This window comes from Scatophagus argus, chromosome 4 (assembly GCF_020382885.2).
Source record: "Scatophagus argus isolate fScaArg1 chromosome 4, fScaArg1.pri, whole genome shotgun sequence".
NCBI lineage: Eukaryota > Metazoa > Chordata > Actinopteri > Scatophagidae > Scatophagus > Scatophagus argus.
Window position 1 is genome coordinate 874,597 of NC_058496.1, and position 26,565 is coordinate 901,161.

General features: G+C 44.0%; 3 protein-coding genes across 12 annotated transcripts; 2 read left to right on the forward strand and 1 right to left on the reverse strand.

Moving 5' to 3' along the window:
* Nucleotides 1-556: 556 nt before the first annotated feature.
* Nucleotides 557-9,654, reverse strand: LOC124057921 (L-rhamnose-binding lectin CSL1-like). Of its 2 annotated transcripts, none has more exons than XM_046386608.1 (6): nt 9,507-9,654; nt 2,609-2,644; nt 1,982-2,032; nt 1,416-1,557; nt 1,164-1,309; nt 557-865 (listed from the first exon to the last, which is right to left on the reverse strand). In XM_046386608.1, the coding sequence occupies exons 1-6, from the start codon at nt 9,523-9,525 to the stop codon at nt 837-839; spliced, it is 423 nt and encodes a 140-aa protein (XP_046242564.1). In that variant the 5' UTR covers nt 9,526-9,654; the 3' UTR covers nt 557-836. The 2 variants fall into 2 exon arrangements, with proteins under 2 accessions (XP_046242564.1, XP_046242563.1); XM_046386607.1 differs by lacking the exon at nt 9,507-9,654 and adding an exon at nt 2,942-3,063 and having other exon boundaries at nt 558-865.
* On the forward strand, nt 6,135-12,305 carry LOC124057904 (GTPase IMAP family member 8-like). Of its 3 annotated transcripts, XM_046386564.1 has the most exons (6): nt 6,135-6,206; nt 6,987-7,056; nt 7,546-7,671; nt 7,804-7,854; nt 9,543-11,353; nt 11,688-12,305. In XM_046386564.1, exons 2-5 carry the CDS (start codon nt 7,041-7,043, stop codon nt 11,333-11,335), a joined length of 1,986 nt encoding a protein of 661 aa, XP_046242520.1. In that variant the 5' UTR covers nt 6,135-6,206; nt 6,987-7,040; the 3' UTR covers nt 11,336-11,353; nt 11,688-12,305. The 3 variants fall into 3 exon arrangements, with proteins under 3 accessions (XP_046242520.1, XP_046242519.1, XP_046242521.1); XM_046386563.1 differs by having other exon boundaries at nt 9,543-12,305; XM_046386565.1 differs by lacking the exon at nt 7,546-7,671 and having other exon boundaries at nt 6,168-6,206; nt 9,543-12,305.
* Nucleotides 6,146-26,565, forward strand: LOC124057900 (GTPase IMAP family member 8-like). Of its 7 annotated transcripts, none has more exons than XR_006843178.1 (8): nt 14,149-14,532; nt 14,637-14,732; nt 16,797-16,879; nt 18,334-18,384; nt 18,541-19,185; nt 19,270-19,338; nt 20,644-23,480; nt 26,433-26,565. XR_006843178.1 is itself a non-coding variant. In XM_046386559.1 (7 exons), the coding sequence occupies exons 3-7, from the start codon at nt 16,861-16,863 to the stop codon at nt 23,388-23,390; spliced, it is 3,531 nt and encodes a 1,176-aa protein (XP_046242515.1). In that variant the 5' UTR covers nt 14,149-14,532; nt 14,620-14,732; nt 16,797-16,860; the 3' UTR covers nt 23,391-24,603. The 7 variants fall into 7 exon arrangements, 5 of the variants coding, with proteins under 5 accessions (XP_046242516.1, XP_046242515.1, XP_046242512.1 ...); XR_006843179.1 differs by lacking the exon at nt 26,433-26,565 and adding an exon at nt 25,781-26,202; XM_046386559.1 differs by lacking the exon at nt 26,433-26,565 and having other exon boundaries at nt 14,620-14,732; nt 20,644-24,603.

Below are 26,565 nucleotides of genomic sequence, written 5' to 3' on the forward strand. Positions count from 1 at the left end.
GAACTGACCTGAAGCAGAGGAGGAGGTGGAGGTTATGTTTAATTTACTCCACGTAGGATTTTCCAGATGCTGATGGAAAGAGTTCTGCTTTTCCATGTAAGTAATTTGAATTTGATATTTTACCATGTGTGAACGAGTTTCCCTCTGGATATTGAATTCAAATGTACTGCGATGCCTGTAGTTTTACTTCAGTGATGTCTTGAATGCAGGACTTTTACTTCTGGTATTTTCACAGTGTGGTAGTTAAAATGATGTTCAGGTAAATTCTGGTTGTTAATGTGTGTAATAATAATTTTATTTCTGATTAGTCTCAAAATGTTCAAATAATTACATAAATTGCTTTAAAAGTTTTAAAACATCCTTATTGGTATTAAATCTAAACTACTTGTACACAACATAAGCAGCATTACTGAACATGTTGGACAGACCAACAGCGCCGCCAAGTGGCAAAATGGATGAATTAATAAAAGTCTCACTGTAAGCATCGAGGTTCTTCGGCTAACCGGCTGATCGTTTCAGCTGAGACTTCACACATCAGATGCATTAAAAACAATTCAGACGTGTGAATGAGCTCAAACGGAACAGAAACGTGCACAGTGAAGACTGACGACAGCAGTAAACACAACAAACTGTTTATTTCACAAAATCACTTAGAATCGTGCAGAGGTCAAACGCTCTGAGGCTGTAGGAAACTTCATGTGTTTGGAGATCCAACACATACGGCTGCTCTCCGTCAGACAGCGAAGAACGACCAGGTGTGAAGATCTGAGCTCTGATCAGTCGGATGTGACGTCACCCTGCTGTCCACAGCCACAAACGATCACGTTTCCAGAGCATCAGGCTTCAGCAGCTGATTTGTCCTCACCTGCAGAGAAACAAACAAAGAAAAACAAGTTTCAGCGGTTTGTGATGAAGTTATGAGTGTTTTAATGTTTGCCACCAGGGGGCGCCGCTGAGTAAACAGAGTTTAGTTTGGAAAGAGGCGGCAAAGAAAACAAGAAGAAGAAGACAATTTAAAGTACTTTACATCGAGACAAGACATCATGAAACACAAGATGAAATAAAGACAGAAATCAGACTTAAAGAGGATTAAAACAAAGTAATAAGAAGATCATCATCACAGTCCTGTGTGTGTGTGTGTGTGTGTGTGTGTGTGCACATACAGTCAGGTTTGATCGGCGCTGGGGGTGGAGGAGGGGGTGTGACACAGGTGTAGGACACCTCCAGGTACCTGGTCTGCTCCTTACAGGGATATTCACCGAACACGCGCTCGGTGACGGGGACGTCGCAGGACCTCCTGTTGCCACAGCTGGAGACACACAGAGTGAGACAGAAGCAGAGACGTCCTGAACCCTCAGAGTCATGCAATGGTGATGACATCACTTCCTGTCTGTGTGGTGCGACTTTGTTCTTACAGATCCTCCACCACCATCTCAGCCCAGGGGAAGGAGCAGTAGTTGTCAGGTCCGTCGTCCGGGTGGGGTTTTCCCTCCCCACATCTCGTCCCCACGCCGACCTTATACAGGATGTGTTCCAGCTTGATGTTACTGCCGACACCTGGGGGACGGGTTAACGCCGCACGTTTTAGGGAAATCTTTAAAGTTCCTCCATGAAACAAAGACTGCGGATTATCCTGAGTTAAAGAGACGCTGCTGACGTCTCAACAGCAGATCCAAACCTCTGCAGCTTCAGACTACCGAAGCCGTCTGGGTGGATAAACAGCACAACAGTTACGTTTGTGGGGACTGTCCCTTTAAGACGTAGACTTCAGGTGTTTTGTGCTGCCTGATCGTCCACTGTGTGGACAGGAAGTCTGACTGAATGTTTTAGGACTGGACTTAACAGGATGGTGATTTTAGCTTAGCATGAAGACTGGAGACACAGAACCAGCCAGCGTGGGATTGTGGCTGTGAACTCATGATCTCACAGCTTCTGGCTTTAAGGTAAAACGCAGTAAAGCGAGACGAGAGTGTCCTCTTACCACACGACATCACAGCGGAGTTGTTGTGACAGGCGTAGATGACCTCCGCCTCTGTCAAAACACACACACAGGTCAGACGCCACCACCATCACCATCATCACCATCATCATCATCATCATCATCATCATCACCATCATCACCATCATCATCATCATCATCATCATCATCATCATCATCATCATCATCATCACCACCACCATCATCATCATCATCACTGCTTACTGAGTCTTTGAGTGTTGTACACTTCATGTCTAAACTGTGATGCTCACAAACATCGTGTTCTTCGGTTTGCTTTGTGAACACATCTCACGTTTGATGTGGATGTTAAAATCCAGCAGAAGGTCGTTAAGTTAAGTGACGAGGCAGCAGATTGGTGACACGCGGTGACTCCACATCTCAGCCCACATTCACACGTGTTTGTCATGCAGGTTCTCTAATGCTCATGTGCTGCCGTGACTTTGCTTATGTGCTTTTAACAGCATGCAGACACCTTCTGAACATCAAGACACGGACGGCGACTCCAGACGTGCAGCTTTGCTCTGACTGTAGTGATTCCTGTCATTAACTTCACATCATTTTGTGTTACAAGCTCTCAAGATGCCTCCAGAAGACCAGAAGAAGACTCACCAGCAGCAGGAGTGAAGCACCAAACTGCAGCCAGCACTGAGAACACAACACAAGGCAGAAGCGTCAGCTGTGTCGAAGTACATGCAGAAAGTCCTGAAACTGAAACTGAAAACTGAAACTTTACAGTAAAAGTTAACCCTTAAAGTTATAAGCAGTAAATTTCTTTTCAGAAAGATTCGTTATTTATCCCGAGTCGTCACTCTGTCATCCATATTTCTTCTCTTTGGTTTCGGCTGTGAGTTTGCAGTGAATGAGTCCACAGGGTAAACTGTGTGTACCGGAGACGAAAAGCCTCCAGACGTCCGGAGTAAAGCCTACAGAGAGGATACTCACGGCCGAAGGCGACCAGCCTCAGTGGGACCATGTTGGCGTCTCTCACCCTCCTCGTCCTTCGTCCACCTGCAGACGGTGTGACAGTGAAGCAGCATCTGGACGTCCAGCTATTTATGTGTCCGTCCTGACAGCAGACATGCAGACGCCTGTCCCGCCACCGCAGGCATGCAGGGCCTCCTGACCCAGATGTGAGGAACACGTAAAACCGCGTGGAGCCGCAGGAGACGCGTCCATAAATCCACAGGTTTCAGGACCTTTAACACTTTACATCCCAGCTGCTCCTTATTCTGCTCCACGTCCCTCATTAGGACGCTCAGAGCTTAAAAGCAAAACATCTGGATCTGTTATCCAGGGGTGGAAACGTGTTCTCTAATTTACAGAAGGTGCATGTTTTGAAGGCCCCATAGCTCTGGATATACTGCAGGACTTAGACCAGACCTGTGCAGGGGACTTTACTCTGAGGGTAAACACACTCACACACTTTGCCTGAAAGCTTAGCTGACTGCTAATGATGTGAAGCTCCCGCAGTGGCCTTCAGCAGTTCAAAAAGACCTGAAGACCAGGTTGGAACACAAACAGGCCAGTCAGTGTTGTAGGCGGGATTAATGTTTCAGCTGTGCTGGTTGTTTTAACTCTTAAAAATGAACCGAAGTCTTTGCTGAAAGTGACAAATCCAGCAGTGAAAACGCCACCGGATTGGAGTTGCAGATCAGGACATGTGCAATAACAAAATCGAGATCTGTCCCACTAAAAGTTGACCCGCCACGAAGCCAAAAGCTCTGAAAATGTCCCAGCATGCATCAGTAGCCGTCCAGGTGGCCCCTGAGGCTCATAAATACCAGAGAGCCCTGCAGCAGCAGGCCCAACACGAGCTGATCTTACATAACTCACACACACGTCGGCCGGAGTGATCCACGTCCAGCTGCAAACGAGTCTGACCTGAGACTCCATCTTATTTGGCTTCAGTTGTTTGTGGTCACATAATTATTGATTGATTGATTATGTATGTAGTGATTTCATTGATGTCCAGTCAGTTTGGGGGACTGAAATGACTGACTGGTAGGGAAAATACAAACCTTAGTGTCAAAGGCTTAATGACTTTTTACAAGAAATAATTCACTGACTAATGTTTCATGTTGTCCATTCATTCTGTAAAACTACTGATTAACTCAGTGTGAGTTTACTCTGAGTTAATTGTAGCTAATTGTTAAATGTAACTGGGGCTGGGTGTTGGTACTCAGTAACTTAAAGGTATCCACCAAATAACCATGTAGTACTAAAACTTCTCCAGTGAAGTGATGACGGCGTTGGATCCTTTTTAAACCAGTCTGTGGTTTGGTGAAGTTCAGGTCCTTGTATTTGTTTAAAAGGACAGCAGGACTACATGTGTGTGATAAAGAAATTACAAAGAAAAATAAAGAACAAAGTGGGAAGACAGTGAAGCAGCTCATTAAGCCTGGAGAGGAAAGATGGATTACAGTTAATATTAATATTATTACTAATGTTATGTTTTTGTTATTTTACAGCTTGTTGACTCGTCTGAACTCGTCTCCTTTAAGGATCAGCTGATAAGCTGATAGAACCAGTTTAACCAGAAAACCAACCAGACTTTTCTTTCACTTTGAGCTGAAGCATCGGTTGTGTCGCAGCACGAAATTGATGAGGTGAGTGAAGTGGACTAAAAGTAGATAAAGAGAAAGAACAAAGTAATGTCAGAGTGTGTCTGTTGTTGCTGCTCAGTGGAGCTGATGATGGAGCTGCAGGAGGTTCCAGGGTCACTTTAGTAACTAACTGATTTGAACCGTTAAAGTGGTCGTCCTCCTGCCGTCAGTGAGTTCAGATCAGATTCACAGTTTGATTATCACAGTCAGTAAACGGATGATTTGTGTGTGAAGCGACAGCTGCTGCTTTGTTTTCACTCCTGATGCACACAGTCAGAGTTAACTGATTCAGAGTTGAACTAATTCTAATCAGCTGTTTGGTTTGTTCATCAGCTTAGAGTTCAGGGTTAAAGTCAGACTTTGGTAACTTACAGGAGAAGTTTGTTTCTGCCTCATTATGTTGTCACTGGTCTGATGAAGTCTGTGTGGAATCAGGAGGTTGTTTTCAGTTTTCATGTCTTCTGACTCACACAGACGTCGCTGAACCTGAAGAAGAAGGCGTACTGACCCGTGCATTAACAGGAAGTAGAGCCAGCTGCCTTCTCTCAACATGTAACCCAGCATAACATACAGGTAAAATGCTGTTAAATGTAGCTTAACTGGGGCTGGGTGTTGGTACTCAGTAACTTAAAGGTATCCACCAAAATAACCATGTAGTACTAAAACTTCTCCAGTGAAGTGATGACTGCGTTGGATCCTTTTTAAACCAGTCTGTGGTTTGGTGAAGTTCAGGTCCTTGTATTTGTTTAAAAGGACAGCAGGACTACATGTGTGTGATAAAGAAATTACAAAGAAAAATAAAGAACAAAGTGGGAAGACAGTGAAGCAGCTCATTAAGCCTGGAGAGGAAAGAAGGTGTCAAATGAAGTACTCGACTGGTTTCAGGAGAACTTTAAGGGTTCTGCTATTAGTAAAGGTATTGTCATTTTTAATAAGATGAAAAGCCACACAGCACAAGAAAATTCAATTCAGTTTAATTATAAAGCACCAAATCAAGACATCTGTTGTCTCATGACACCTTAGCAGGTCCAGACCAAACTCTCTAACTCTTTAGAGAAACCCAACAAAACCAGAAACCCGACTCAATGTGGGCGGCAGAGAGAGAGGGGGAGGGAGAGAAAAGAGAGAGGGAAGAGAGGGAAGGGGGCAGGGGGAGCGTCATTTTGTCGTTGTGATCAATCAATCAATCGCTGCCTGAAAAAACCCACAATGACAAAAGTGTAGGAATTCTTTTTTTTTTTCTTTTTTTTTTTAAATTCCTTTATTAATTCCTGGAGGGAAATTCTTGACAGTGAGAAAGATCGGGAGCGTCTGTAACAGGCTGCACACGTATCGACGCATGCGCACTGTGTGTGGATTTTCAAATAACTTTTTATGGTTCAAGTGTTTAAATGTGGAGGGCAACACAGATGGATTACAGTTAATATTAATATTATTACTGATGTTATGTTTTTGTTATTTTACAGCCTGTTGACTCGTCTGAACTCGTCTCCTTTAAGGATCAGCTGATAAGCTGAGAAAACCAGTTTAACCAGAAAAACAACCAGACTTTTCTTTCACTTTGAGCTGAAGCGTCGGTTGTGTCGCAGCAGGAAATTGATGAGGTGAGTGAAGAAAAAAGTAGATAAAGAGAAAGAACAAAGTAATGTCAGAGTGTGTCTGTTGTTGCTGTCAAATGAAGTACTCGACTGGTTTCAGGAGAACTTTAAGGGTTCTGCTATTAGTAAAGGTATTGTAATTTTTTAATAAGATGAAAAGTCACACAGCACCAGAACATTCAGAGAGAGAGAGAGAGAGAGAGAGAGAGAAGGAGGGAGGGAGGGAGAAGACAGTATTATCTATAATGTTTTTGACAGTAGAAAGACAGCTCATTCCTCAGTGCAGGACCAACAGACTCACGAACTCCTTTGTCCTTCATGGTCCATCAGGCTTTACAGCTCCTCACTTTGGGGGAGGACGAGGAAATATGATACAGAGGACAGAAGAGATACACAGTTGTCTATATTTATATTTATTTTATATACATGTATGTATGGTGCAGCTGGACGGTATATATGTATGTATGTATATGTACCTGTTTACAAATAGTTGTTTGTTGTTTGCAAACTGCCTGTGTGCTGCTTCTTTACTTTATAAGCTGCTGAAATCCCAAAGGGATCAATAAAGTGAAGTCTGCAAGTCTTAAAACAGACGAGGTGTGAGAGTGTGTGTTTTCTAATCTTTTAAAGTGTGCAGGTTGTCACAGGACTTTTGAACAGCATAACATCAGTGGAACATTTACTGCGTTTCTGACTAAGCACCACCCTCACCAGTCAGCATATTAAAACAAAGGTTTGTCTCCTGCCTCGTCACTTTTTAAAGTTTGAATGTGCTTTGCGTTTCAGTGTGCGGCTCCTCTGGCTGAATCGTCTCTTGTGGGCTAACAGCAGAGTGTCAGTATGGCTGAAGCACCTGGTGAGTCCATTCACTTTCATAGCATGTAAACAGCTGCAGGTATAGAAAACACTTTGCCTCCAGGTCAGCATTGTTTTCCTGCACAGCTTCAGTGCACACCTGAATCCACAGCAGTTTATCAGTTTGGAACGGGACACAAAGCCCTGCTGTGTGTGTGTGCTGACGGTCAGTGTGTGTCAGTCACAGGGCTGACACACAAAGACAGACAACCACACACAAAGCCCTGCTGTGTGTGTGTGCTGACGCTCAGTGTGTGCATATGACTTGTTGCACTCATTAACCCATTTTCCATACTGCTCATCTGTCAGGGTCACGGAGGGCTGGAGCCTGTCCCGGGTGACAAGTCCAGGTTCACCCTGGACTGGTTAACAGTCAATCACAGGGCCGACACACAAAGACAGACAACCACACACACACACACACACACTCACACCTCGGGGCAAAGCAGAGCAGCCAGTTAACCTGATGTGCATGTTTTTGGGATTGTAGGAGGAAGCCGGGGAACCTGGAGTGATTGGATACCCTGGGGAAAACCCACACAGGCACAGGAAGAACATGCAGACTCCACTCAGAAGGACCCAGACTGGGATTCGGGATACCTGGAACCCTCTCATGGTGAGACCACAGTGCTGACCACTGCACCACCGTGCTGCCCCACATTATTAATTATTACTGTCCTCAGCAGGCCTGTTATAAAATACATGTGAATTAGTTCAGTAATAAATGTATGTTTTTCTGTGTCATCAGATGTGCAGCCTGTGAAGCTCAGCAGCAGCTTTGAATTCATACCACCAACCTGTAAGTCAAACCCCAAACTGAAGTACAACAGGACTACAAAGTACAAAACCTAAATTAAATATTAAAATTCATGTGCCTCGGGGTCTTCCAGTTGTAACATGTAGGGAGAGGATGCATATGCGAAGACCTCCGGTTCACTTTTTGTTACCCTCCCTTTTAAACGAACTTTATGCACGAATTTCGACATAATTTTATCTGCTAAAGTCAGTTTAACTAATTTCTCAGAAATGAGGACTCACTACAGATTTGTGTATCTGTACCACAAGCCTGTGGTTCTGGTAAATATCTATGCTCCAAATTGGGATGATGATAAGTTTACTGGCAAAATTATGTCATTAATTTCAGATCTGAATTCACAACAATTGTTTTTTGGGGAAGACTTACTGTGACTAAACTGTGTGATGAATCCAGCACTTGACCACTTCAAGTCTAAACCTACGAATCCTTCCAACAAAGCCAAGCTATTATTGCTTTTTATGGACCAGATAGGAAGCGTCTTTCATTTCCACTCATTTCCAACTCCTCCTCCTTTTTTCTAATGTACATCACTCATATAATAGAATAGACTATTTTTACATTGACCAAAAAAGGAAAAGTGAATTGTATCAAAATGAATGTGTTTTTTTTTTTACCAGTTTTAATGTATCCCACTTTATCTTCCTAAATCTATTGATAAGGCTTTCATTTCATTTATATGGGACGGGAACACGTTTAGAACTATTACACAGACCTAAAAACCAAGGTGGCTTAGCTCTTCCAAATTCTTGTCATTATTATTGGGCTTCAAATGTTCGAAAAATTATGTATTGGCTCCATACTCTGACGCAGGCTGGTGCCACACTGAAGCTGCAGCTTGCATCTCCACCTCTCTGAGAGCCCTGATCGCCTCCAGCCTCCCCCTCTCTTCCTTACAATACACTAACAATCCTGTAGTCATAAACACCCTCAAAATATGAGTTCAGCTTAGACGGAACTTTGGGTTTAAAAATGTTCTCCATCTAAGTCCCATACACAATAATCACATAAGGATATGTACATAAATCATCTTTTAAACATAAACATAAACTTTTGCAAGTTTTGATGATTTATTGCACAAATTTGGCCTCCCCTCGTCTAGCCTATCTCCTCTTGTGAGTCGGGTCCTGCTCAGGGTTTCTTCCTGTTAAAAGGGAGTTTTTCCTTGCCACTGTCTGCTTGCTCGGGGATTCAGGCTTGAATCATGAACTGAATCATGATCCCGACTTTCCATACCTAACATCACCTTCTGGTTAAGAAGAGTTGTTAAAATCCCCATTCAATTCTAAAAGACTTATCTCAAGAATTAGTGATTGTATAATCTCTTTTAAAAATACAACACTGGCAAAGATCAGGAAGATCACTAAGTTCATGGAGTGTTTGTGGCAGCAGGACAGCGTCTGTCTGGACAACAGTGGAGTCTTTAGCACAGACAAGATGACTTTCTGTCTGATAAAACTTTGGATCATTTTGGATCGATTCATGCAGATTTTAATCTTTTTATGGAATCTGATGGCAGTAAGAACCAACAAGATGAAACCCATCATGACAAGGTCTTTTCACATCCTGTTGAGAATATTTAAGATGCAGATGCTGTGTGTGTCTCCAGTATTGTGAGGGAATGAAAGCAGGCTGACCTTTCATACTTGTTTTCATTTCTGTTGTCTTTTCAGTCTCTGAGCTGCAGGTTGTTCTGCTGGGGAACAGCTGGTCTCAGAGGAGCTCAGTGATCAACTTCATTCTGAACGAGACAAACTTCAACACTGAGGAAGAACCAGACTGCTGTCAGACCATCAGAGGACAGCTGAAAGAGAAAGAAATCGTCCTCATCAACACTCCAGATCTGCTGCATCCCAACATCTCTGAGAACAAACTGAGAGAACATGTGAAAAAGTGTGTGAGACTCTGTGGTCCTGGACCTCATGTGTTCCTGCTGGTTCTCCAGCCTGAGGACTTCACTGAGGAACACAAACTGAAGCTCTGCAGAGTCCTTCAGCGCTTCAGTGATCGATCATTTGATCATTCACTGGTTCTGATGTCAACACCCAGAGAGGAGAGTCCAGGTTTCATGGAAGAATATCATCAGCGTCCACCCTTCAAAGACCTGATCAGAAGATGTCAGAACAGGTTCTTGTGGCAGAAGAATCTTGAACTTCCAGAGCTGTTAACACGCTTTGATCAAATCGTAAAGGAGAACGATGGAGGGCATGTTAGCTGTGATGTATTTGATGGGAATCAGAGCAGAGAGAGTCTCAGGATGGTGCTGATTGGGAAGACTGGCAGTGGGAAGAGCTCTTCAGGAAACACCATTCTGGGAAGAAAGGAGTTTAAGGCTGAATTTAGTCAAACATCAGTCACCAGACGTTGTCAGAAAGCACATGGTGAGGTGGACGGTCGTCCAGTCTCTGTGGTCGACACTCCTGGTTTGTTTGACACAACTTTGTCTCATGAACAAGTGAATGATGAGATGGTGAAGTGCGTCAGTCTTCTGGCTCCTGGACCACATGTCTTCCTGTTGGTGTTTGGGATTCAGACAAGATTTACACAAGAGGAGAAGGAGACTTTAACAAAAATCAAAGAAGGCTTTGGGAAGAAATCTGAGAAGTTCACCATCGTTCTGTTAACTGGAGGAGATAACCTGGAGGCTGACGGGGTATCAGTTGAAGAATATTACAACACATGTGATGAATCATTTAAGAAAGTGATTGCTGACTGTGGAGGAAGATACCATGTGTTTAATAACCGCACAAACAACAACACACAAGTCAGAGAGCTGATAGCCAAGATTGACTCCATGGTGAAGGAAAATGGAGGCAGCTGCTTCACTAATGAGATGCTGCAAGAGGCTGAGGCAGCAATAAGGAAAGAAATGGAGAAGATCCTGAAGGAGAAGGAGGAAGAGATGGAGAAAGAGAGGGAAGAGCTTCAAAGAAAACATGATGAAGAAATGGAAACAATGAAAAGAAGAATAGAGGAACAGAGAGAAGAAGTTCAAAAGGAGAGAAAACTGAGAGAAAAGGAACTTAAAGAAATGGAGGAGAAGTTTACTAGAAGAACGGAGGACATGAAGAAGAAACATGAAGAGGACGCCAGAAGGAAAGCTGAAGAGTTTAATGAATTTGAACAGGAATTCAAGAAGAAACTTGCAGATCAGGATGAAGAGCATAAGAAACAAATGGGTGACAAAGATAAGCAATATGACACATTAAAGGCTCTTTCAGATCACAATGAAGAAGAAAAGAGGAAAAAACATCGAGCTCAAATTTGTGACTTAATGAAAAGTGTGAACAGAAAGAGAGGAAATCTGAACAAAATCAAGGAGTTACTGGACAAACAGGAACAAGAAATGAAGCAGATAGAAACTGAAGAGGAAACAAAATATCTGCAGCAAAAACATGAGGAAGAAATTAGTGACTTGATACAGAAACTGTTGGGTGAAGATGACGAATTTTGTTCCATTTTATGAAGAGATTTGTTTTCTAACAGCTTGCTATGTCATCAGAAGCCAAGGCAACACTGTTCTTTTTGAGTATTTCATGTCTGTAGATGTGCAACGGGAAAAATACTCCACTCGTTAGAGTTGCTGTGCAGGAGTGTGCAAGATAACGAGATGAGAACATCCTGAGCCTCTGTGTCATCGAGTGGTAGCCCTAAAAGGGGCAGAACCCACTAGTATGAAGGAAGCTTGCACAGAGTAAAAGACAGTGAGGATTTAGCAGTTTGTATAGCTGTATGATTGTCTCTTCTTGGCCAAGTTTAAATAAATATACCACGAGGCTGATATTCTCTCATTGAGGTCTTTGTTCATTTCCACAACAATCAGCACAGAGCAGTTTGAGTGTCGGCTTCATTTGTTCTACTTTCATTTGGTTAACTGAAAAGAAGGAAAGATTTCACTGTAGTGATTTGCAGTGGACTAACTTGTAATCAAACCAAAGCCACAGAAACACCTCAGACTGTCAGGTGTTCCAGTCAGCAGCCTCTTCAACATCAAACTGTTCGTAACCATAGCAACAGTACTGACGCTTCAGGCTTTAGCAGTTAGCACAAACTATAAGGCTGTTCCATAACTACAACAAAGACCACATGTAGTTATTAAGTATGTAATTCCTTTATTGTTGTTTTCTTTTCTCTTAATGAAAAATGTGATGATGATGATGATGATGATGATGATCTTTGTTTTCTTCTGAATCTGAGACAAAATGTGATGTTTGTGTTGTGAGTTAAATGTTTTGATGTGATTTTTTCTGTTTTCTGTGCAGATCACAAATATCAGAGCAAATGTTAAATATTAAACATGTTAAACCACTCATGATGATGACACAGATCGACATTACAGACGGGGAATAATTCAGATGGATCTTCAGTCTTATGTTCTGTATTTGATCTTTGGGTCCTTTATCCTTCTAAAAGATGAATAAAGTGTTTTACTGCTGGCTGTGACTCGTTCAATGCAAACCAAGTCAAACAAACTCCTTCCACAGATAAAGTGATTAAAGTCACTTAGCTCTCTTTATTCCATCATGTCTGTGGTCTGGGATGCTGTCAGTGTCCCAGTTATGTCCCATTAAGTGTCCTCAGTGTCCTCAGCCAGCGTTCAACAGAGAAGTCCAAGACGTCTCGTCAGCAAAGGCAGCCATTTTAGCATCTGCCACACATGATGTTGTACAGTTAAAACAAGGGACTGAATGTGTAGAAAACACTTCAGACACATTACACCTGGAGCTCCATGTCTGATGCTCTTAGTGATCAGTCTCAGGTTCCTACAGTGATGGTTCAGCTCAGCTCCTGTACCAACTGTCCTTTTCAAACAGATTAGATCAGAATCTGTCTGCTGTCGTCTGAAGGTTTATAACTGATCATTCATCTGTGAATGAAAGAAAACCCCTTATTTCAGCATGAAATGTTAGAAATTTTAATGTCAGACATGTGCATCACAGAACAAAGAAATGTCTTTGGGTCGAGATAGATGGATAGATATAAAAATGCATGTACAACAAATAAGCAGTATTATTGTAGTGCAAAAATAAAATAAAATGTAAGGTGCAGTGAAGCGAGTGAGTAAAACATATAAAGTGCGTAGTGACTGTATGTTATGAGCAGAGTTTAGCTGTTATTGTACAGTGTGATGGCGTGTGGCAGGAGAGACTTCCTGTAGCAGCCTGTGGGAGAAGGTGCTCCTCTGTCTGTCTGCTGTGTGATGGAGGAGGTGCTGATCGTTGTCCACGATGGATAACAGTTTGTTCAGCGTCCTCCACAGTCTCAACAGACTCCAGCCTGAGACCGAGTACAGAGCCAGCCCTCTTCATGATCTTATCAAGTCTGTTAGCGTCGCTGGCTCTGATGCTGCTGCCCCAACACACAACAGCAGACTGGTAGAAGATCTCCAACATCTTGCTGCACACGTAGAAGGATCTCAGCTTCCTCAGGAAACAGAGTCTGCTCACCCCCTTCTTGTACACGGCCTCGGTGTTAGATGTCCAGTCCAGTCTGTTGCCGATCACCACACCCAGGTACTTGTAGTCCACCACCTGTAGTCCCCCCTGATCTGTAGTGGCTGTGAAGGCGTCCTCTTCCTCCTGAAGTCGATCACCATCTCTTTGGTCTTGTTGACATTCAGTCCCAGGTGATTCTGTTCGGACCGCTCTACAAAGTTGTCCACCAGTGTCCTGTACTCGCCCTCCTCTCCCTCTCTAATACACCTGACAACAGCTGAGTCATCAGAAAACTTCTGCAGGTGACATGACTCAGAGTTGTACTGAAAGTCAGTGGTGTATCAGGTGAAGAGGAAGGGAGAAAGCACAGTTCCTGTGGAGCTCCTACATCACTGACCACCACATCAGACAGGACGCTGCCCAGCCGGACAAACTGTGGCCTGCCTGTCAAGTAGTCAGTAATCCAGGAGATCCTGGCGTCGTCAGCACCCATCACCTGCAGCTTCTCACCCAGCAGCAGAGGTTGAATGGTGTTGAAAGCACTGGAGAAATCAAAGAATGTGATCCTCACAGGGTCTCCTCCACCGTCCAGATGCAGATGGGCTCGTTGCAGCAGGCAGATGACAGCATCGTCGACTCCTAAATGGGGCTGATAGGCAAGCTGTAAGGGGTCCAGAAACGTCCTCACCTGTGGCCTCAGCTGGGCTGGGACCAGTCTCTCCAGGACCTTCATCACCTGAGATGTGAGGGCGACTGCTCTGTAGTCTGCCGGGTCAGGTGGCATCGCACCACCTCTCACTCACATAAAGTACAAGCCCTCCACCCTTTTTGTGGAAATGGAAATGTTTATCCTCTCGAAACTCATCGCGTTATTTAGAGTTTGTTGCAGACGGATCGCCGCGCAGGACAGACGGCCGCCAAAAACGGAACTTTGGGGCGCAGGGGGTGCAGTTTGCAGGGGCTCCACAAGATGGCGCCCGCGACTCCAAACCTCAGCGGGAAGCTTACAGTACAGTCTGGGTAAAGAAGTTGATGGCGTCACGGTAAAATTCAGAACAAAGTGCTGATTATCCTCTGAAAGGATTTTATCTCAGTACGTTTCGGTGGACTCCAAAGCGCAGTAACTGTTGATGAAAATGTTAAAATGCGACTGAAAGCTCTTTCTTACTTTCACTTTCATCATCTTGGACTGGTTTCGACGGAACATTTCAAAGGAGCAATTTCAAAGGTAAACACCAGCAAACAAATTAAGTACTCACACATCGTCACACTTTGTGACAAAAACAGAGTTAAACATTGAGTTAAATGATTTTAGTTTGGCTAACCGCGCAGGTTACTTCAGGGGAAGCGGAAGACGGAAATCAGAAACCGGGATTGACGTTCGTCCATTTCGACCTCCAGTCCACATCATCTCTCAGCTTTGTCGCAGTGAGTAATAAATCTGAAGTCAGTTGTTCTGTGCATCACCTGCACAGATTCAGACAGCAGGGGAAGGTTGTTTCTACACGACCGTCACCTGACTTGGTTGGTTGGGATTTCCCAGCAGGCTGTGGGGCAGCGTGTGTTTAGGTTTATAGACTTAATTAAACGGTGCTTTAAGTGCCCCATGTGCTGTCCACATACGCTCCTTGATGTCGTGTTTCCGGTAAGTTACGGTTACTTTTTGTTGAAGAACGAGTGAAATTACGTCCATTATAACCCACATCCAGTTGTGACCTGTTTAAGCTTTGATTTTTAATGAAATGATGTGATTGCAGTAAAATTAGTTTTTTGTACCTGTGGTTTTTACTGTCGCCATGTGACTGTATGCTCCATCCAGTGGTGCTACAATGTGATGAGGTCATGTACTTTAATTTAATAAATAGTCTTAGTTATGAGAAGCTGTGAGATGCTGGTTTGAATCCCCAGAGGTTGTGATTTGTTTGTTGATTGATCACTGGTGGAACGTAGCTGCTCACGTGCTACAGAAGTACAAGTTTAGGGTTAGCATGGTAGGTATAGTATAGTATAGTATTTCAATTGAATGTAACTTCACACTTGTACTCCGCTCCACCTCAGAGGTGAGTATTTGTACTGCAGCTTCAGTTCGTGTCTGTGACAAACTGAAGGATGAAGGTGAGAATCCTCCTCCTCCTCCTCCTTCAGCCTGAAAACAGGCTGTTTGTGTGAGCTCAGGAACCTGTTTGGAGGTCCTGGTTCTCCCAGGACAGCCGGACTCCAGACCCATGAGGATCTGACAGAACCTGATGCTCTGCTGGAGGTTAAAGCAGCCAGCAGGACAGAAAGGAGCTGAGATGAGAGAAGATGATAGATAGATAGATAGATAGATAGATACTTTATTGATCCCTAAACATACTAAATAAACTAACATGTGCTACATAAAGTACAACAGAGTGCAGACAAAGCAGGTGGACCAGACTGACTGTGTGTGTAAAACCAGAGGCTAAAGAGCCACAGTGTAAACACATGTAAACACATTGTTACTCAGAAATGAGTTATAAAGTGCAGGCTAACTGTGCCAAACAACATAAGGTAAGTGGAATAAATGGCCAATAAATAAATGTGATTATTACACCTGATGTGACTCAGGCTCAGACTGTCACTGGGATCGATCGGGGGCAGTCGTGGATCAGCGGTTAGGGTGTCGGACCCGTAACCGGTGGATCGCTGGTTCGATTCCCCGTACTGGTGTCCATGGCTGAGGTACCCTTGAGCAAGGTACCTAACCCCCACTGCTCCCCGGGCGCTGCACGCGGTCGCCCACTGCCCCGGGTTTGCTGTGTGTGTGTGCACGTCACTTGGGTGGGTTAAATGCAGAGAACAAATTTCGTTGGAGTGAGTTCCCTCCAATGACAAGATATGTCACTTTCCTTTCCTTTCCTTTCGTGACCCCTGAACACCCAGAGATGGTTTGAAGAGTCTAATGGCCAGCAGGACAAACGAGTTCCTGAGTCTGTTTGTGGAGCAGGTCAGAGACAGCAGCCTGGTGCTGAACACACTCCTCTGACTGATCAGAGTCCTGTGCAGAGGGTGGGAGGCGTGGTCCAGGATGGACAGGATCTGATCCAGGGTCTGTTTTTCTGCTGCTGACACCACAGAGTCCAGCTCTGTGCCCAGCGCAGATCCTGTCCCCCGCACCAGTCTGTCCAGCCGTGTTGCGTCCCTCTTCTTGATGCTGCCTCCCCAGCACACCACAGCACAGAAGAGGACACTGGCCACCACAGTCTGGTGAACTCTGATGAACTCACTGACACATCAGATACTGCAGGAACGTACTTTACTGCCCTGAGTACTTTTTGTCTGAGTACTTCAGGTACATTTTGCTGGTGGTACTTGAGGAACTTTTACTTGTAGTGGAGTGTGTTTGCAGTGTGGTTGCACTGTGAAGTAAAGGATCTGAATACTTCTTCCACCTCTGGCTATAGACTGCTCTGAGCCTGACAAAAGCACACAGGATGTGAGATCATTTACGTTTATTTTTTCTTCCCTCAGGTCATCAGTGCAGTATTTGGACTTCAGAGAGTTCAGTGTCTGATGTGTCCGGCACACTGACATCATGGCCGCTGCAGCGACAGGTCAGTCCAGTCACGCTTTATTCGTCCGGACAAAAGACTGTCTTCTCTCTGGTCACATATAAGGCCCTTTGTCCTCAGACATTAAACCCAGTCTGTGAGTCCTGAATTAAACCCTGACTGCTTATTTTAATCCAACTCAGTGCTTCTCAAATAGTGGGGGTGCGATGCCAGGGGGGGCGCGTGTGACCCTGGGGAACATGCTTTTTTTTGCCGTACTAGAATAAAGTGTAATTGCACATCCACTACAGTAGTTGGCAGTGGCGCTCTCATTGTCAGAGTGTGCGCAGGGAGTATTAGCTCTGTGGTGTAGCGGTTTTTTTGCACCAAGCAGGCGATATGAAGTGCAGTAAACGAACCCTTAAGAGACAACATGAAGACATTTTTAACAGGGATGAGAAGAAAGGCGGAGAGAGACGAAGATAATGAGACAAAAGTAACTCACCCGAAAGCTAAGACGAGGAAATATGACGAAGCATATGTAGCTTGGCTTCACTGTGACAGCAGTGGGAGACGACAGACCGGTGTGTTTACTGTGTCTAAACATGCTGGCAGCGGACAGCATGAAGCCAAATAAATTAAGGCGCCACTTGAAGACATTACATCCCAATCATGCTGATAAGCCGCTGTGTGAATGCTACTTCAGTAAACCAGCGAGCACTGTTAGCATCATATTATTACATATTATTAAATATTATTACATATTATTATTACTATTATTTATAGTCGCGGCGGAGGGGGGGGGCGCAAATTGTTTTCTTCTTGCTAGGGGGGGGCGCAACAGAAAATAATTGAGAAGCACTGATCCAACTCAACACTGATGTAAGAAACGCTCTGTTGTGTCGCTCAGAGACACAGCAGAGAGGCTTCACACTCACTGAGTCGAACACAGTATCATATTTTATCACTGGTGTTTTCTTGTCCGGCCCACACGACCACACATCACTACTGCATGTCCATCAGTCCCCATGAAGCTGTCCTGGGTGATGCAGCTGGTTTCCAATGAACTGAACCAACACCACCAAGTCAGAGTACTGTTTGTTTTAAGAAGAGCTCTGACTGGTGTCGTTGTTGATGTCTCTCAGCACGTCTTCTGTTATACCAGAACCGTGTCTATAGCCAAAAACTGATTGCATGTCTTTCTACATCATCCTACAAACCTCTCCCGTGTGTGTGTGTGTGTGTGTGTGTGTGTGTGTGTGTGTGTGGTTATTGATATCTTTCCGCTGTGCCAAGTTGACCCAGAAATACACTGACCTCGCCTTGGGAGATCTTGCAATAGTTTATTTTTTTTCAACCTTAGTTTTCTTTGTTCCCCCATGTCCCTTCCTGGGCTTTGTAGATTCTCCCTGTGTTTGTTTCAGATGTGGTCCAAGATACTGTCATGAGAAGGTTTACTATACATCAAATGTAATCGCACGAATAGGTAAACTAATGCTCTGTCCTGAAAATCACAGGTGATCTTCCTCTGAAGCGCCGTGGCAGCTTTGTTTTCCTGCTTCCTGACTGTGAGTCACATGGAACTGTGTTATCGTGCTATTTCAGTAAATCTGAATGAATGATTTTTGTAATTAAAATCTGTAACCAAATATCCAAATCCCTGAATTAAATTTTGTAAGTCTTCATCTTTTCTCAACCTTTTCCAAAATCTTTGTATCTCACAGTCTCTGAGCTGCGGGTTGTTCTGCTGGGGAACAGCTGGTCTCAGAGGAGCTCGGTGGGGAACTTCATACTGAGAAGGACCGTGTTCAACACTGAGGAAGAACCAGACTGCTGTCTGACCATCAGAGGACAGCTGAAAGAGAAAGAAATCGTCCTCATCAACACCCCAGATCTGCTGCAACCCAACATCTCTGAGAACAAACTGACAGAACATGTGAACAAGTGTGTGAGACTCTGTGGTCCTGGACCTCATGTGTTCCTGCTGGTTCTCCAGCCTGAGGACTTCACTGAGGAACACAAACTGAAGCTCTGCAGAGTCCTTCAGCGCTTCAGTGATCGATCATTTGATCATTCACTGGTTCTGATGTCAACACCCAGAGAGGAGAGTCCAGGTTTCATGGAAGAATATCATCAGCGTCCACCCTTCAAAGACCTGATCAGAAGATGTCAGTACAGGTTCTTGTGGCAGAAGAATCTTGAACTTCCAGAGTTGTTAACACGCTTTGATCAAATCGTAAAGGAGAACGATGCTGAACATGTCAGCTGTGATGTGTTTGAGGACACAGTATCTACTTTACCAGGTGATCATCAAAGCCCAAACCAGAAGAAAACTCAGACTTCTGTCCTCGATGCTGTTAAAGCTTTTGGTGAGTGCAGAAACATTTCTGACAAAGAAAACAAATCATCTTTAATCAAATTAGAACATTAATTAGCTGATCTTCTTTTTACAGGGCTGCATGCAGCTACAAATGTCACTGCACAATTCTCTTCACCCTCATGGAAACCCCCTCAGACTGACAGTAAGTGAGCTCATCACAGAGTTTGTCATGCAGACTGATAGGATTTAGGAGGTATCTTTTTCCCAGGATTGACCCAAACGCATCACACAAGTCATTTCTCCTGTCATTTCAGTCTCCTGTCTGTTATGTTCGGATTTAATTTAATTCCATTCAATTCAGTTTATTTATATAGCGCCAATTCACAACAAAAGTTATCTCATGACACTTTCCAATTAGAGCAGGTCCAGACCAAACTCTTTAATTAACTGTAGTACAGAGAGCCCAACATTCCCCCTTGAGCAAGCATTTGGCGACAGTGGCAAGCAAAAACTGCCTTTTAGTAGGCAGAAACCTCGGAGCAGACCCCGGGTCTAGGTGGGCGGCCATCTGCCTTGACCGGTTGGGTTGAGAGAGAGAGAGAGAGAGAGAGAGCAAGGGAGAGAGAGAGAGAGAGAGGCAGAGGGGGTGGGGTGTGAGAGAAGGAGCACACAAGCAGAGATGCATAGCAGCAGTAATAATACCAGAAGTATCGGAAATGTAGATAATGACAATGACAATGAAGTATACAGAAGGTATTATGGTGATTTTGATAACAATAGTAGTAACAATAGTTTTAGTAGCTGTACTGAGTCGTAACAGATTTAAATCAGATTATGACTAAACAGTAGTAATTGCAGTAGGTTTTGAGCAGGACGACAGCAGGACCGCAGCAGGAGGTCCAGTCATGATCGATAGGAATCTGCGGGACAAGAAAGCACAGGGACTCCAGGGAAGAAGTTGAGTTAGTAATATGCATTAATGGGACATGAATGTGTGCAGAAGGAGAGGGAGAGGAAGAAAGAGCTCAGTGCGTCATGGGAGGGCCCCCGGCAGTCTACGCCTATAGCAGCATAACTAGGGGCCGGCCGAGGCCAGCACTAACTATAAGCTTTATCAAAGAGGAAAGTTTTTAGTCTACTCTTAAATATAGAGAGGGTGTCCGCCTCCCGGACCGAAACCGGAAGATGGTTCCATAGTACAGGAGCTCCATGAACCCTTCCTCCTAAAGGGTCCATGGAGTCTATGAAGGATTTTATACTGAACCGAACTGCGTCTGAGACGTTGTGGAGGTTGTGTGGCTCATTGTAATGAATGATTTCCAGATTCCATCTGAGATCCTTTGACCAAAGTCATCTCTGATGGTGAACATCAGAGTTGAACAAAATGTTGACACTCTGAACTGAACCAAATCTGTAGAGGACTGAGGAGATCTCCTCCTGTCAGCCAGCTGTGGTGACTTCAGCCTCATAGTGACTTCATGTCATTTTCTCTTCTCTTATATTACAGCATCAGGACTCAGGATTGTGCTGCTTGGAAACAGTGAGGACAAACAGACAAAACTTGGTAACTTCATCATTGGGGACCAACCGTTTCATTACCAAAGAACTTCCCCAACCAAACATTGTGTGGCTGCATGTGGAGAGTGGAGAGGAAAATGTCTAACAGTAGTGAAAACTCCAGACATCTTCAGTCTGACTGTGGAGCAGATGAAGAGCGAGATGAAGAGCTTTGTGAGTCTTTGTGCTCCTGGACCAAATGTTCTGCTGCTGTTAGTGAAGCCTGCTGGTTTCACAGAGAAGACCAGACAAACACTGAAGTCCATCCTGAGTTCGTTCAGTCAAGATGCTTTCAAACACTCAATGGTCATCGTGACTCATGACTGGAAGTTTACAGCATTTAGTCAGCTTGTTAGAGACTGTGGAGGAAGATTCTACAACATGTCTGAAGAGAACCACACTTTGTTAATGCAGAGGATTGAGAACATTGTGTCTGACAACAAAGGAACCTTCCTCACCTTCACTCAGGAGACCTTCAGACCAACGTCTGACCCAGTCAGACCAGCTTTAAACCTGGTTCTGTGTGGGAGGAGAGGAGCAGGGAAGACTTCAGCAGCCAAAGCCATTTTCCTTCAGACAGACTCTGATTCAGTCTCCACCTCATCACGGTGTGTTAGACATCAGGGAGAGGTGTGTGGACGTCAGCTTTCCCTGGTGGAGCTGCCGGCCTTGTATGGAAAACCTCAGGAGGAAGTGATGGAGGAATCGTTCAGGTGCATGTCCCTCTGTGATCCTGAGGGCGTCCATGCCTTCATCCTGGTCCTACCTGTGGGTCCCCTCACTGATGAAGACAAAGGAGAGTTTGAGACCATCCAGAACACATTCGGCTCTGGAGTCAATGACTTCACCCTGATTCTGTTCACTGTGGACTCAGATCCTACAGCTCCAGCTGTTGTTAATTTTGTAAAGGAAGACAAGGACATCCAGGAGCTCCGTCAGAGCTGTGGAGGAAGACATGTTGTTCTCAACATCCAGGACAAGCAGCAGATCCCAGAGCTGCTGGATGATGTGGGAAGGATGAGAGCTGAAGGATCCAGATGCTTCACAAAGGACATGTTCACCAGGACTCAGATGGAGAAGGTTTCAAGACTTAAAGCTGAACTGCAGGGTGTGAAACAGAGGAGTGAGACACAACATGATGATGGGAATCAGAGCAGAGAGAGTCTCAGGATGGTGCTGATTGGGCGGACAGGCAGTGGGAAAAGTGCAACAGGAAACACCATTTTAGGTAAAGAATGTTTTAGATCGGAAGCTTGTTCAAGTTCTGTTACCAAGTTTTGTGAGAAACAAATGGCAGAGATTAGTGGACGGCATGTTGTTGTGGTTGACACTCCTGGGTTGTTTGACACGTCTGTTTCCAATGAAGACGTCCAGCTGGAGCTTGTTAACTGCATCAGCATGTTGTCTCCTGGACCTCATGTGTTCTTACTGGTGCTGCAGATCGGCCGATTTACAAAAGAGGAGAAAGACTGTGTGGAGCTGATCAAGAAATGCTTCGGCAAGAAGTCTGAAGACTTCATCATCATCATATTCACCAGAGGAGATGACCTAAAAAAACAAACAATTGAGAGTTACATAGAAAAGGACCAAGGTGGCTGTTTGAGAAAGCTGATACATGAGTGTGGAGGGAGATACCAGGTCTTCAATAACAGTAATCCCACAGACCTCACACAAGTCAGAGAGCTGCTGACAAAGTCCAACAACGTGGTGAAGAAAAATGGCGGCAGGTGCTACACCTCAGCGATGTTCCAGGAGGCCGAGGCGGCGATACAGAAGGAAGTGGAGAAGATCCTGAAGGAGAAGGAAGAAGAGATTCAGAGACAGAAAGAAGAGCTTCAAAGAAAACATGAGGAGGAAATGGAAGCAATGAAGAGAAGAATGGAACAACAGACAGTCGAAATTAAACAAGAGAGAAGACTGAGAACAAAACAGCTTAAAGAAATGGAGGAAAACATCATGAAGGGGCGAGAAGAGAGAAGGAAAGAACAGGAAATAAGAGAGAAGGATGAAAAGAAAAGAAAAGAGCTGGAACAATGTCAACAGCTGGAGTGGAAGCAAAAACTGAAACATCTGGAGAGAAAAATAAAGACAGAATCAAAGCAAAAGGAAACTATTGACCGAGAGTTGGAGCAGAGCAGAGAAGACATCAGAAAGCAACAGGAGGACTGGGAGAAGGAAAGACAACAATGGTGGGACAAACGAAATCAAGAAAATCAACACAGACGACAGGAGGAGGAAACCAAACTGAGGAAGCTCCAAGAAGAATACGAGCAAGAAAGAGAAAAATATGAAAAGAAAAGAAAAGAAGAAGATCGACACAGAAGAGAACAGGAGGAGAAGGAGAGACAAGAATTAGAGGAAAACTACAAGAGAAAAATTGAGGAAATGAAGAGGAAGTATGAAGAGGAGGCCAGAAAACAAGCAGAAGAACTCAATGAGTTCAGACAGAAGTACACTAAAGACTTTACAGCATTAGTGGAGAAGCACATGGAGGAAGTGACGGACCTGAAGAAGAAACATGAGAGACAAATCGATGAGACCAAAGGGAGCCACGAGAAACAGTACAATCTGTTAGAAAACCTCTCAAGTCACAAAGAAAAACACATGAAAGAACAAATGGAGGAGTTGAAGAAAAAGCACGAAGAAGAAATAAATGAACTGAAGCAGAAGTACAAAAGCCAATGTGTCATCCTGTGATCTCCTCACTCAGTGAGCTCTCCATTGTTAAGGTGGTGGTGGTGGTGGTGGTGGTGATGGTGTCTGGGCTGTTAATGTCCACAGCTTCAGGTAGGAAAAACAACTTCCACTGATGATTTCATTTCTTTTTAATAATCGATCAGAACTTTTCTTTCCATGAAATTCTTCATCTCTGGAAACGTTTTTATTGCTCGTCGTGTCTGATTGGTGCCGTGGCTGACCAGCAGTACCTGACATGTTTACTGCTTCATGATCAGCAAATGAAGCCATTCATTTACCAGCCAAACAAAGTGGCCATCAGAGGGCCTAAAGGCCTCGGGTGCAGCTTAGGTTGTCGTCATCTCAGATTTCCTCAATCATTTTTTAAAACCCTGGACCTGACTGCGTAGAAACATGGCTGATAAAATGTACCATAGAATAATAAAAATATATATGCATATGATTATTTGAAGTTTACCTGAAGTAAACTGCTTTATTTAGCTGTTCCTGCTCAAGAAAGTCCGCAAAATATTTCCAGTGAAGGCGTGACACCACAGGCTGCTTCAGTCCGCCAAATGTAATCTCATCACACGGCAACATAAAGGTTAAAGGTTACATCCCACAATACAGGAACAAACGCCACATGACATGATCAATATAACACGTTTTGCTAACTCATAGTGTCTTTCTGTCAGACAGCAGGGCAGTATGAGGGCATCATTCAGTGGACAGGGAATAAAAGGCAGTCAGGTATAAACACTACCTGATTACAGAGATGTTCAAATATACAACAAGTGTTCAAAGGAACGATCAGATCAGAAGTGATTGGTTAAGGATGGAAGGACCCATGAAGTCCCACTCAGCGGTCTGTTTTATGGACCTGAAGTTAATGTTCATGTTTGTGACAGAATAACCTACATAAATACATTAACCTACATGAATAACCTACACACTCAGTATTCAGCCAGTTGTTGGCTTTGGTTGGAGTTGGCTTTGGAGAGGGTTTTCTGTCTGTATGAGCAGGTTGGTTTTTGCCAACATATATGTTGATTTATTTTTATTTTCACATTAACTTGAATATTCTTCCATCCATATGCATCCCCACAAAGCAATTCAATTTCAATTCAATTCAATTTACTGCTGTAAATATTGTTGGTCCCTGTTCACAGTTTATATATCTTTTATTCTGATTGGTTTTTTTATATTTATGTAGTGTTGTTTTATATTTCTAGCATTAGGTATTTTTGTTAGGTTTTTGGGCTTATACCGGGACCGGGGAAACTAATGTTGTTCCACCTCATGTTTCTACATGTGTGAAATGACAATAAAGTTCCTTGAATCCTTGAATCCTTCACTTTTATTTAAAGTGCCAATTCATAACAGAGTTATCTCAAGACACTTTACAGGTGTGTAAACAACACAAACAACCAAAGAGAAGAGAATCAGAGAGAAACAGGTCCCAGGGCAAAAACCCACACTGAGTCAGCAAATGGCCACAGTGGAGACGAAAAACTTCCTTTTAACAGGCAGAAACCTCCAGCAGAACCAGACTCAGTGTAGACCACCTTCTGCTGTGACCGCCTGGGAGGGAGAGGGGGGAGAGACAGGAGGGAGGAGAGACAGGAGAGGGGGAGACAGGGAGGATAGAGAGAACAGTGCAGAGCAGGAGCAGCAGGATCCGGGCAGGGCCATGGAGGGTTCTGGATCCAGCAGCAGTATCAGTGCAGTAGGCAGGACCACAACACTGCACACAGAAATACCAAACAGCTAATGCAGAACTATAAAGGAATACTGACTGACGCGTCTCATACAGAATGATCTCACCATAAAGTCTATGAAGCAGCTGTCCTGGATGTCTGGACTGAAGCACTCAGTCCTCCTCAGCAGATGGAGTTGGCCGAGTTGTCATGTCAGTGTCACATGGTGCTCAGACCACCAGCTGTGAATACAAAACAGTCAACAAAATAAAACGATGTATCCTGTCCACATCTCAGCAACAGATAAACCAGTTAAATATGTGCAAACGTACAAATATTCACGCCCTAAAAGAACAAACACCAAAAGTGACTCATTTAAGATTCTGGCTGCCTTTCCGACACCAGCACACCAAGACACACACCGAAAGAGTCTGTCTGAGTTTGGGACGTGTTACTCACATGTCCCCCCCCCCCCGGCCCCTTCAACCAACATCACAATACAAAATCATGATAGTCTGAGTGCTGGTTTGTTCATGCACACAGTAAACGTTTATTAACAGGTTATTAACAGGCCTTTACAGATTTCCTGTTAGAAGGTGCTTTTCTGTCTTCACTTTCACTTTGAGCATCCTGAATCGTGTTGTGATTTTAGTCTTTTCTCAAATCATGTTGAAAGTTAGCTGTTACCAGACTAAGGTATAAACATGTTCACAGACCGGACGCTTCAGCAGCCACAGCTGCAGTAAAGCCCTGAGACTTCTTCTCCAAAGCCACCTGTGCTGTACACTCTGGCTTTATGATGATGTGAACATGCTGTGTTCCTGTGGAGGGTCATGTTTCACCATCACATGCTTCACAGACTCTGAAATGGGTTGCAGCGCCCCCTGTTGGAGGCAGGTGTGTGGTGGGGGTCGAGCTCTCTTCTGATTTAATGTCTTTGTGCCGATACTGAATGTGAACCTGGAGTGCTGGTCCAGTCTGATGATGTAAAAACTAATTTTGATTTTTGATGATTGAATTGTGATGATCCATTAAAAGTCATTTCCTCAAACAAAACATTCCTCACTTTCCTGATTTTCTTTGCCCGTTGCCTTGGTAACAATAAAGAAAATATCTTCAGATTTTGGGCTCAATCAGGCAGAGCAAAACATTTGAAAACCTTTTTTTGTCTTAAGGGAATATTGTTTGTTTTAATATTTTATAACATTTAATAGAGCAAATGATTGATGAGAGAAGAATGTGCAGATTAATTGATCGAGTGAAGGATCAGTCATTGCTGCCCTGCAGGATTTCCTGCCAGTCAAAATGTTTGGTGAGTAAAGCTTGTTTTTCAAAGCTTCATGTCCGAGTTGTTCCTCCTCTGCAGGAGTTTCAGCTCATCACCGTGTAAATCAGCTTCGATCTGAGCCAGCTGACACGTCCTCGTCCCCTCTCAGGCCGAGTCTCCTCTGCATCACCTCTAAAGAGACGTCCGGTCTGACGAGACCTGATGGATCATC

What these genes read in the sequence shown, in the direction of transcription:
- LOC124057900 (XM_046386557.1), top strand. An exon ending in TGTTTTCCTGCTTCCTGACT is followed by an intron (nt 18,385 to 18,540) that starts GTGAGTCACATG and finishes TGTATCTCACAG; the next exon opens with TCTCTGAGCTGCGGGTTGTT. An exon ending in CGATGCTGTTAAAGCTTTTG is followed by an intron (nt 19,186 to 19,269) that starts GTGAGTGCAGAA and finishes TTCTTTTTACAG; the next exon opens with GGCTGCATGCAGCTACAAAT.
- LOC124057921 (XM_046386607.1), bottom strand. Translation starts at nt 2,972, where the DNA reads ATGGTCCCACTGAGGCTGGTCGCCTTCGGCC. An exon ending in GTGCTTCACTCCTGCTGCTG is followed by an intron (nt 2,033 to 2,608) that starts GTGAGTCTTCTT and finishes GTGTTTTGACAG; the next exon opens with AGGCGGAGGTCATCTACGCC. An exon ending in GAGATGGTGGTGGAGGATCT is followed by an intron (nt 1,310 to 1,415) that starts GTAAGAACAAAG and finishes GTGTGTCTCCAG; the next exon opens with CTGTGGCAACAGGAGGTCCT.
- LOC124057904 (XM_046386563.1), top strand. An exon ending in ATACCTGGAACCCTCTCATG is followed by an intron (nt 7,672 to 7,803) that starts GTGAGACCACAG and finishes CTGTGTCATCAG; the next exon opens with ATGTGCAGCCTGTGAAGCTC. An exon ending in TGAATTCATACCACCAACCT is followed by an intron (nt 7,855 to 9,542) that starts GTAAGTCAAACC and finishes TTGTCTTTTCAG; the next exon opens with TCTCTGAGCTGCAGGTTGTT.